This window comes from Falco punctatus (assembly GCF_963210335.1).
Source record: "Falco punctatus genome assembly, chromosome: 12".
In the NCBI taxonomy this organism is placed as follows: domain Eukaryota; kingdom Metazoa; phylum Chordata; class Aves; order Falconiformes; family Falconidae; genus Falco; species Falco punctatus.
Window position 1 is genome coordinate 6,703,699 of NC_137592.1, and position 12,190 is coordinate 6,715,888.

At 39.0% G+C, this 12,190-nt stretch overlaps 1 protein-coding gene across 3 annotated transcripts in view; it reads left to right on the forward strand.

Moving 5' to 3' along the window:
• The window catches only part of PLCB1 (phospholipase C beta 1), a 408,255-nt gene that overhangs the window by 323,571 nt on the left and 72,494 nt on the right, over positions 1 to 12,190 (forward strand). For all 3 annotated transcript variants that reach the window (XM_080407721.1, XM_080407722.1, XM_080407723.1), the window contains 6 exons: positions 220 to 384; positions 2,265 to 2,364; positions 5,149 to 5,253; positions 5,999 to 6,108; positions 11,099 to 11,231; positions 12,091 to 12,144. In XM_080407721.1, the coding sequence (XP_080263847.1) occupies positions 220 to 384; positions 2,265 to 2,364; positions 5,149 to 5,253; positions 5,999 to 6,108; positions 11,099 to 11,231; positions 12,091 to 12,144 (667 nt within the window). The remainder of the gene's footprint in view (positions 1 to 219; positions 385 to 2,264; positions 2,365 to 5,148; positions 5,254 to 5,998; positions 6,109 to 11,098; positions 11,232 to 12,090; positions 12,145 to 12,190) is intronic.

The following is a 12,190-nucleotide window of genomic DNA, read 5'->3' on the forward strand; positions in this document are numbered from 1 at the left end:
ATTCAGGACCACAGAGTCACAGGAAACCAGGCCTCATAAGTTGTTTTTCTTGTGTCTGCAACATTAAACAGTGATTTTTTGTTTATTGTGGTTTTGTTTTGGTTTTATTTTAAATGCATGCTATCTGATCATTAATGAGAATTATCCATCTGCATTTCAGCAACTCATTTCCTAATCCACCAAAGCAGTCTGCAGTAATCTTCTTTGGTTTGGTTTTAGATAATTTCAGGTCAGTTTCTTTCTGATAAAAAAGTCGGTACCTACGTAGAAGTCGACATGTTTGGCCTGCCTGTGGATACAAGAAGAAAAGCTTTGAAGACCAAGACCTCTCAAGGCAATGCCGTTAATCCCATCTGGGAAGAGGAAACCATAGTGTTTAAGAAGGTCAGTGTAACAATTGCATCCCAAATGTGTTTTGTGCTTGTTTTCTCACTGTCCAGCAGGGTAATTCCACAGTGGTTTACTGAAACTTTGCATTTGTTAGAAGGAAAAGATATTCTAAATAGTTATTTCTTGAACTGTTTCTTGTTAACCACTTTTGGTGTAATTCTGCTACTGTAGTTGTGCCAGCTCCTACTAAAATAAATGAGTTTAAAGTCACCTTGATCGTTTCACTGACACAGCTGGAAGCAGCAGACATGCCGACAGACTCGCCTGCATGGCACAGTGCAACGCCATGCTATGAACAAGCAAGCACAGATCCCAGCAACAGTTTAGCTGAATTACTGTGGAGTTTTGCCTTGGCGGAACAGCCCCCCGTTAACCTGTGAGCAAGGTGATGTGAATACAGCTAGAACAATCTGGCTGCCCAAGCTAGCAATTCCTTATCTCTGCTTAGCACTAGATTTTGCTATATAAATACAACCTAGGTGGTGAAACCACATATATCCCATCCACTTGAATTGAGACGTAGGCTCCTGAGTTACTCGTGCAATTTGAACAATATTACTCAGACTCAATTCTCTAAACTTTGAGAGAGCAGAAAATACTGAGCGTGTTTTAGGATTGTGCAACTCACAGCCAGTTTTTTAAGTCTCTGGGTTTTGCTTACTGGGTGCTGTGGTTAAGTGGATCTTGAGTCCACGTGTTTTACAAACAATTTCTTTCATATTTCTCTCAGCAAATGTAGCTCACAGAGATGTTTTTACAATTGGTACTCGCAGCCCTGCTTTCTAGTGAGCACAGCCCTTTTCCCTGAATATTTGGCCTTCTGAATGACTTTCCTTTGGCAGCCAGCCAGAGCTTAAGTTTGGAAACATCGCTAGTATTTTTCTTCTGTAATGAACTTCTAATTAGTGTACTTCATTTCTCTATTTAGTTAACGATCATGCCCAACTGCCTCTGTGCTTGGAGAAGCATAGATTACTATTTTTAGTAATGTTGAAAATAAATTAGAGAAGCTCTTAGTTTGGGACTGTTGCGCTTTTTTTGCTTTTTTTTTCCCCCTCTTTCCTTTCATTGTCTAGAGAAAGTTTAGCATATGTTCTGAAAAAAATGCATATCTGTGCCCACGTTAAAAATATGTGTATTTGTCTGTATATTTGCATTAATTAAGGAAATTAGATTAATTATACTACATATTTTTAAAAATAATATTAAAGATTTTTATCTTGATAGTTTAGTAATCTTTTCTGATTTTGTGGGGTTTTTTTTCACTGTTTGGCCTTCCTTCTTATGTAGTGCCAAGAAAACATCCAATGTTAGTAAACGCCCTGCCAGATTAAACCTCTTTAGCCCAGCCAGTGTGTATGCTGCAGCACTGGAAAATTCTGCTGGGGTTGGCATTGTTCATGTAATTCATACATTCACACTGCAAAACTGGTTGAGTTCCTTGTTGAGTTTTCAACATTAATATGCCTTTCAGTGACTTTTCTTAGTAGTAAGTAATCCTGTTGGCACAAACACAGAAGGAAAAAAAAAAAGCATCCAGGGTGTGAGTAATAAGCAGAAAACAGCAGAATTCAAGTGTGATAGGAGTTGAGCTGACATAGTTCCTTGTATCATATTGAAAATACAGGGTCAAATTACTGGGTTCAACGTATTATGCACATGTCCCACCTCAAGTTTCTTGATTGAAAAATGTTTCTATGAAAGTTATTTTGACACACAGGTGTACACCCTGACCTCATGTTCATTAAGACTTTCATATGGATGTGTAGATGTTACTGTCTGCTGGACTGAACTTTTTGTCTGCCCTGTAGCCTATGAAAGGAACTGTTTCATTCAGAGCAGAAAGTTAATAATGCAACAATATTGCCTTCTAGGTCGTTTTACCTTCCCTGGCATGTTTGAGGCTAGCAGTGTATGAAGAAGGAGGGAAATTTATTGGTCATCGGATATTACCAGTCTCAGCAATTCGACCAGGTACACCATTTTTTCCATTGAGACAGACATTGTGTAGTGAAAAGAAAGAGCAAGCCCAAATCTCGACTGCTGTAAATCAGCAGCCACTCTGCAGATTTATAGCAACTGGGGATTGGAATAATCTATCTCAACTGTGAAAAGGAAAACACCATATTTCAGCAAAAAGTTAAATTTTTAATGATTCAGGAGAACCAATGGAATGAAAACATCAGAGGCATGGTTGGCACTTACCTGTCTCCACTGCATGCTCACAGGTTATGCTAAATTGTACACTTGTAAGAGGAAAGAGGGCAGCAACAGCCAGTTTTGATGTCATCTCTGTGAGAATGGGAGATAGCTGGAAATGAAAGCAAAACGTGCTCCTCTAATGTAATTTTTACATGCATGGAAGGACTGACCTACATGCAAGCTGTTGTATCTCTGGAACACCTTTAAATCAACCCAAAATTACTTTCATCTTCATTGCTGAAAATTTAAGAAAAAAAAATGTATCATTACTGGTCTCTTCTAAATCGTATTATTATTTCTATTATAATTAGTGGCCACTTAACTGAAATTGCCTTGTGCAACAACCCGGCCCTTATTTTCCGGGCCAGAGACTTGTTAGAGATCATGTTTCAGAAAGATGCAATGACATTGGCATTGTGAACAAGAGAAGTGTTCGGCTTCAAGTGCCAGCTTTTCCGGGGCGTGGGGGGAGGGGGGGCGGCAGGAAATTAAATTAGGGCAAGCATATGGGCCATAAACATGCTCCCAGCGTCACTCACACTGGAAAAGGAAGAATATATCTATGCTGTACCTTATCTAGCCAGTCCCAGCAGTAGCACAAAATTCATGTCCTTGTATCTAACAATTGTTGTCCATATTATTTCTGAAGACCTGATCTCAGGTAATGTATAAATCAGTCCCTTCTCTTCTGGCAGATGATGTCAGGGATCTTCTGAGCTCCAAGCAGTTTTGTCTTAGCTGGTGTGGGTTGCATGGCCTCACTGCAGGTGCAAACAGGCTGACCATGGGAGGTGGCTGCTGGGCACCTCACTGCTCTAGGATTTCCTCACTGGTTGTCATTTCTTTTTCCCTCCACCTTCCTTTTTCTCTACCCTACTGTTGGCCACACATCCATAGCCATTCTGTTATTGCAAGCTCTGCCAATCTCCACACCATTTTCACGCACAAACTCAGTTTATCAATCCAGCAGAAAACTCAACTTTTTTATGCCGGCTGCATTTTCTGCTGGCTTAATGAATATAATTGTCTCATGGAGGATCTGCCAAGCTCTAGAGGAAGATAAGTGATTGGGGAGGAGAAAGGGGATTGTGAGGGATTTTCCTCCACTTGTGAAAGTGGGTTCTTACCACATCTGGTCCCCTTTCATGGCACTTGCCCTTCATGCGACATGGAGTCCATTCAGCAGAGCACTGAATCATGGACTTGCTTTCAAGCTTGTGCTTTTTAGAACAAAGGCCACTGCGTTAAATTGTACAAGGACTTCTGAGAGCTTTTACCCACAAGCCTATCTTCTGTCCTTTTGACTCCAGGAATCATTATTTTACAGCATGTGATGGAGAACAGCATTTTGATTTTCATTCATGTACGTGCTGAAAATTTGCTGGAGGAGCTTGAGAGGACCTCTATAATATGTAATTTCTCTCTTTTCTGAGACATAATTGAAAACTGTGTCATACTATCACCCAAACCCACAGAATTACCAGTATTCCTAAAGCAAGGATTTAACTGTGACTTGGAGCTGGAGTTGTTCACATCAACCAAGTGAGAATCCCCCCAGATAAGTGCATCCTGCTCATGACTTGTATCCTGGTGCTACCTGTGTGTGCAGCTCCATAATCATGCCTTAGAACAGCTTCAGTCGTGGTGTGACAGGCACCGGCCTGTGAGGCAGAGGATGCAGCTTTGCAGCTGTACGAGGTTGTTTTCTCTCATTCCTGCCTGTACACTTCCATCACTGTCTTTAAATTGGGATTAATATGTCTGACCTTACAGTGAGGCATTTTGGAGAGCTAAATTGGTGGAAGACTTTTCGCAGTTTCTGAAGCTTGCTTTTTCTGGAGTTTAGCTCACTGAGCTGCCTATCTACAAAGTCAGAGAAGTGTCAGTGAACAAGAGAAAGAGCAGGAGATGGTGGCAGTTGGGTGGGAGAAAGGGTTTCGGGCTGTGCTGTCTCTGGTGTCTCAACTTGGCTAAGTTAACTTGCACTGTAGTGTGTGCCCTTGCTCTTACAGGACAGGCAGTTTTCAAAACAGTCTGAAAAAACTCTTTTTCAGATCTATTTATTAGGTTGGTCACATGATAGGTTTCATACATACGCACACACACTTTGTAGATGGAGTGCTACATTATCTATTTTTTAAATGAGATATTGTGTTGCGTCTCAGTTTTGCTTGGCTGTTCAGTTTCCTGAGTACCACAACAGTCACTTTTGAAAACTAAGAAGGAGCTACGAAACTGGAAAAAAAAATATTCCAGCTACAGGTAATAAATTAGAATGCACCAAAAATTATATAAATGACAATTTTTAGCATTATTTGCAGATGTAAAAATAAAGGGAAAATATTGTATTAAACTGCAGCATCACATGCCTTTCTAACAGTCCTTTGTCTGTATACTTATCTCTGAAACCCTTCGGGTAAATCTTTCCCTACCAGAGGTCCCTGGGGTTGATGGCTCAGTTGGAGCCACACTATAAATAGAAAATGAGAACACAATTACATTGGAAATGCCTATGGAAGAGCTTATGCTCTGAACTGGTTGTTTCTTATTTTGCAGGCTACCACTACATCTGTTTGAGGAATGAGAGGAACCAACCTTTGACACTGCCAGCCCTCTTTGTGTACATAGAGGTGAAAGACTATGTACCTGATACTTATGCAGGTAATTCTGTGGCATTTTCCAAGTGGGAAATATAAAAGTTAAATGAAGTGCAAAATGAATGTGGTGTAGACGACTTGCCATATTGGGGTAACAGTCCTGTACGCAAACCTCTGTATCTGATGGATTGTTATGTCTCATACAAGAAGGCCCGATTTACAGGGACCTGCCTGAGATTTAGGATTAAGGCCAACTCTTTTATTTTCAGCAGGCCTTGTATGACTCTAAAGGAGGAAATACCCCAGGTATTTGCCATTGAAACATAAATGAGACTTACATGACACAGTAGTGTGTAATTGTTTCCTAAGGAAAGTGCCATGTTTAACATAGGGCATTTTATTTTGGAATCAGCTCTAAACAAGGATAAGTTTAAAGACCATACTGTGCATCTTCAGTGAAAACAGTGGTTTGTATAGCTGTTTTGAAATTTTTTTAAGTAGTTTTCTTACTAATGCTTCTCTGTGCCTCATGTGAAGCCAGATCCTAGCTGGCTGATGCTGTAAGCTTTGAAGATCTATCAAAAAACCCTGTGCAGAAAAAGCACATCTATGAGACCCAAGCACAAACTCAAAGAAGGTTTGGGTTAGAGTATTTGTGCATGATGGTGTAGTCCCCTCCACTGTTGTTCCTATCACCTAGGAGTACCCATCAGAAGCAAATCTGTATGAAAATTACTCTCTTCAAACCTGAGGAGCACTGGAACTATAACATAAGGGGTTTGAAACTGAAGTATTTGCTATGTTTCTAGATGTGATCGAGGCCTTATCCAATCCAATCAGATATGTCAACTTGATGGAGCAGAGAGCTAAGCAACTGGCTGCACTGACTCTGGAAGATGAAGAAGAGGTAAAGAAAGAGGTAAGGGAGGTTTCAGAGTCTCTCCAAATTAAGTTACAGTATTTAAAAGCACCTATTTTGACAAATATTGAAAGTCCCTGGGAACTGTACGTGTTGATTACTTGAACACCTGTAAACACCTCACCCAGAATGAGTCTAGGGTACATTACAGCTAAGAGGCATTGCACTGTGTGTGTAGTTTCCTTGAATGCAGCATGTTGTGCATGGAGCACGTTACTCTTCAGAGGCAGAGAGATGCTGAATGTTGAATGAAAAACCACATTATGTGTATGCTGATTTGCAACTTTGTTATGTATTAAATGAAATCTTCTTGAGTCATTGCCTGTTGTTTTCCAGTGAGATGCTGAAGTTCATCTTAGTAAAAAGACAATTTTGTGTCAGTAGCTTTTTCTGAAAATACTACAAATTTTCCAGAACTTCAGGCTCTATTTCTGGAGGTTTTATTCTGTTCAGAAACATTCATTTATCTCTGATTATGATGTGTCTATACATTCTCTGTGAGCAAACATGCCCTAAAGACACCCGGTATAACTGTACAATAATTTAGATGGGAGGGGACCTTTGGAAGTCAACTGATCCAACCCTTCATAGATCTTAGGAACAGAGATGAAGAGGGAGGAGACCATAAAATGAATAAATGTTCAGGCCTATTCTATCTTACCTGAAATCTATGGGAGCCACATTTCCAGTTGTTCGGTATCTGGGTATATGTGGTTACCTATGGATTAACCTGTAAACCCCATTTTTCTGTATAATTGGAGGTGTCGTGCATACAAATGCGTAGGTATTATTTTGAGCATAATTGAGAGTAATGGCAGTTCAGCTTTGGTTTCTGGTAAACTCTGTGCATGTTCAAACATTCAGTCTCTCTGTTCCAGACATTGTTATTGGGACGTCTTCTAGAAGTGTTTGAAAATATCAACCTTGTCTTTTAAAGATTGCTTGTGTCAGATATTGGGCACATCATGTGAATCAAAAGGCACTCAGTACGGGTCTGCAGCGAAGATGGAGAAGTGCTTTATAATCCTAAACTGCCCTCGTGTCTGTCTTCAATTCTCAGATGTGCAAAAGCTCATTGAACTAGATTTTGTAACCAAGAATACATTCCCAAAGCAGACCAGATGAGTGAAAGTCATTACGATTCAGTGGCCAACAATTTACTCTTTGTGCAGTGTCACAAGTTCGGCTGAATGAGGACACTGTGAAATGCTCAGTAGTATCTTAGACATTTATCTAGGACACTCTACACATGAGATTCTATTTTAATAGCAAAGTCTTTTTTTGAGATAATCCTTTAAATACCTTAGAGGTCATTTTTACTTTTTCAAAAGTACAGTTTTTCCTGGTCTGTACAGGGTTATTTGTTAGTTAGAGAAATTCTGTCACAGAGTATCTTCTCAAGCAAATGGGAAGTAGGAAAGATGAATTCTAGTGCTCAAGTAGTGCTACCATATGTCAGGGAGCTTGAAATCTCATAGGATTAAGGATCTTGTTTTGGAATAGCAGAGAAATATTTTTTAAAAGAAAACTGTAACGATTGTAATGGTGCATTTGGTAAAAATGTATAACCATTCAGTTAGATGCAGTACACCGTTGTTACCTTCTATTTATAAATGCCCATTCTGGGCAGGATACTTGGCAGCTGATCTGTACTTGGGAATCTCAGCTTTCCTGGTGATGTTATGTGATGATAACATTTTCTTCACCAGTCGGATGGGCTGATCGTTTTGTTCACTTACATTGGCCCATGAGAATTATGTCAGTGAATAATGGCAAATATATTCACTGGCAACATAGCTAAACAAACCCAAGCATGTTTGCCAGAAATGTACACATAAATGCACCTGGATTCAGTTTTCCTACATACAGCTTCAAATTTGCACACTATAAATGTTTGTGTGCAAGGCAGTGCTGTGTCCTAGCACAGATTGCACCTCCGCACACCTCTTTCCCTCCCACACGCATTTTTTTATCTGAGTTGGGTTCTTGCAGCTGCCAGAGGAAAATAGGGGGTTTTGTCTCTGCTACCCGCAAGTTTAAACTGCATCTCTGTAAGAAGTTTCCTAGGCTTTTGCAAAAAGAAAAGAAAAAAAAAATCTAATAAGCTACCTAATAGTGAATTATTTTGAACAGATAAATTAGCCTTTCTTTAGGCTTCAAATTACAGCATCTTTTCTGTATTCATATGCAATGTTCCCATCATAAGTGTAACATGAATTCCTACCTTTAGCTTTCTGGTCAGTTCTTGCTTTCCAGCCTGGCCTTAGAACAGTGATTTTTTATTTTGGAGTAGCATTGGCAGCATTATAATACCTGCAGTGTGGATTTTGCACTTTTAGCTGTACTCATCTGAAAATGTTGTAAATATTTATGAGCATAGAGGTAGTGAAGGTTGCCTTCTCTTCCCCTGCCTGATGTCCTGTACAGGCAGGAGGAATAAGCTGTAGAAATGTGCAGAGAGTTCCATGGGGTGAATTAATCCCAGCCTAAAATGGATTGATGTAACTAGTTTGTATGTTTTCACCCTAACAGTCATGGCAGCAGAAGCACGTAGGGATCTAGGAAAAGCTAGCCAGAGTAAAATACATTTTGACTGTCCCTGCTGGTGTAATGTCCCTGGAGTCGTGTGTTAATTCCCATTGCAGAGTCAGGGAGTCAGGAGCCCTTGCTACTCACGTGTCTGACATGGAAGCAGCAGCACATCTGACCTGTTGTTTCTACCCATAAAACAGTGTTAAAATGGAGACCATTGTTTTGCATGCCAGGATATAAATCAAATGAAGCCAGTTGCCTTCTTTGGTAAAGTAGAATTATTTTTATACGGAAAGTAAATGAAAATACCTCTAGGAGAGCAGCTGCACTTAGTATATCTGATACCACTATTTAAAATGAAAATTCACACATAATTTTGCAAACCATGTTCACACCAAGTTACAATAATGGAAATCAGGTTGATGCAACACTTATAGGGAGACCTTGCTTGCACTTGCTTATACTTTGCCAAGGAGGATAGAGGCAAACTGACTTCAGAACTGCCCACCTAGTTAACAGTGCAGCACAGAGGAGATCTCCCAGCCCCAACACATTGCAGCTCCTTTTGTCTGTAGAAATAAAAATAGACCATAGAGTTACATACCTGTATGGGTATGCATCTTTCTACTTAGTAAATAAATACTGTCTTGCAAAAGACTTGGCATATGTGGAACACAAACCATTTTCTGTGAATATTTAAACTATAAATCATAAGGCTGGATTACATCATGTTTTAAAAAGAGCCTAAAATATTCTCCACTAAGGAAAAATGTTTACTTTAGCATTCTGCGTGATGAATTATGAGAAGAGAAAGTGCTTTTTAATGAGATTAGATTGCTTGATATAGTGAAAATTACTCTTTATTCACTTCCTGATCCTGTCTCACATTTCTGCTTTAGTTTCTGAAAGCAGATGTTTTATGTCCAAAACTGACAGGCTATATTAATAGTTTCTCAACAAGCTGTGATGCAGCATTTCACACCACATACAAACCTAGTCGCAAAAAAAGGAGATAATACCCACTTTCCCATGCAATGACTTCTGGGGCAGAGACTTGCCAGAAGTTAGGAATTCTAGCTTTATTAGTACTAAATGTTGATGATCTGTATAGCTAACATTGTTTTTTATTAAACTAATGAATTGCATCCTGTGAGGAGTTTGTTTTAAGGAGAATTGAGGGCATAACCATGTCTCTGTGTGTTTGTCACAGCTACAGCTTTTGCCAGTCACATTATTCTACTGTCATAAATGTTGGCTAGATCATGTTTTTCCTTCTCTTATTGCAGTCATCTCTGCTTGATATAAATGAAGTTGTTGGCATTGGTTTTCAAGTGCATCATGTTTCTGACTACAGTATCACTCTCATATAATTTTGGTGGAAATATGCTGTTGAAACAGAAATCCTTTTGAAGTATACAGTATGTTGTCAGGGCCAAGATGAAGGAAATCAGCAGCAGGAGCAGCACAAAACAGATCAAAATGTATTTTGCCTCTGTTGATGCAGTGCAGGCTGATACTTTGCAAGTGTGGAGTAATCAAGGGGAGAAAAACCCAACAACTGTGGTATCCTGTCTCTGCTTGTAATGTGATTACCATCAAAGAGTGAAATGGAAGCAGCTGAAGGAACAAATCCAAAACTACCCTGAGACACCATGGCAACTGGCCCCTTGCAGGGACAGCAGGAAGTGGGCCTTGGCCATTTCAAAATAAAAATTGCTTTGAATGACCTTCTGTTTGCTGAGTGCTGGGTGCTTGCTTAAAACCTGATGGTCACAAGGAAAATTATAGGATGTTCAGTACATAGTACGTACGCTGTAAGCCTGAGCCTTTAGGGAACTGGAGAGAAAGAAAAAATTGTGGAAAATGCTTAAATATTTGGATACCACAGATGTATTTATGCAGCAGAATGGAGGTACTGTTTACATATTATCCTTGGAGTGTAATTACAAGAATGTAAGATCTTGGGAATCGGAAGTACATCTCTGTTCTGTAAGAATGGTGTATAATGATAGTGCTGTGTGTAGCTGAAATGTAAAAGTAGTTTTGTGTACATGCTTTGTTCACAGCAGGGATTTGAGTAGCATTTTCATGCCAGCTTCTAGAGAGGTTTTTATGGCAGAGAACAATGCTTTTCAATAAAATACAGATTTCACATCTGGTGCAGCTCTTATATACTGTACTGAAAAACATCCCTGATGAGTTATATCCACTTAAAATGAAAATACTTTTTTCAGAATAATACATGCTCTATTTCTTCTTGAAATTTACCCTGCAAAAACAAACCACCTGGATTACCGTGGCTCTTAAGGAAATCTCTTTTCTTTTTCTTTTAGAATTATTTATATCTAACAATCACCCAACATTATATTTTAAAAAAAGAAGTTGAACTAGACCTGCAAATAAATAATTTTAAGTCTGTTAGTTGGGAAAAGTAATGTAAATAATTATGTATTTTCAGATTGACCATGGAGATGCACCATCTGAAGCTAATAATGAACCTAGACCAGCACCAGCAGAAAATGGAGTAAATTACACTGCCTCTCTTACACCGAAACCAGCAACTCAGGTTGTCCATAGCCAACCAGCACCAGGTAAAATAAAAACAACATAAAGGAAAACAAAAAAAAGTTCCATCTCTTCAAAATAAATCTGGATAATAATTTTTCATGTGCTGTATGTCTGAAGAACAAAGGGGGCAGATTCTGTTTGTTTCGTTTTCATAAAACAGGTAGACATTTTCCCACTACTTTTGTAGGCTGTTAGAGCCAGTCTTCTTCAAATATACAAATGTCCTTTATTTGGGAGTTGCTTTTGTGGTGGAACTGAAGTTGACTACAAGCAAGAAAACTTGCTAGGTTTTTGTTGTTGTTGCAAGTGTAGCAATCTCTTTAAGTTGCTTTTACAAGTATGCCTAACTTATGCATGTAGTTACATCTTATTCCACACAAAAATTACAGTCTTAGATACTTATATATTTTGTATTGAGATATCTTCTTTAACAAATACTTGTTAAACCACAGTGTTTATAATTTATGACTGCAGTCTTCATAGGCTTGATCTAACTGACTTCCAAGGAGCTGGTTTCATCTTGCATATAGAAATTTTGCACTGACATCATAATATAGGGCAGTTGCACTAACTGTCAGCCTAATGCCACTTAAATGACTCATATGAGTGGTATCCGTGAGTTCAATAACATCCTCCTCCTAAGTAAAACAACAAAGTTCAGGTGGGTTTCAGAAGATTAGCTTTTTATGTTGGTTCACAGAATCAGTTTTGTTTCCCGTGTTGCTACTCTTCTGCTCAAGAGATGTGTTTTCTTAAATGATTAATAAATGCCCATATTAGTGTAGGTCCTATGTCACCTGCCATGTTTTAATATGCAATCAAGAAGCACAACAATGGCTGTTGTTATAAAGAATTAGAATTAGTCCTCTCTTTTACCTCTAGGTTCAGTGAAAGCGCCTGCAAAGACAGAAGATCTTATTCAGAGTGTCCTCACAGGTAATAAATATATGGTTTACACTGCAAGAATGTTACACTTTTTTGT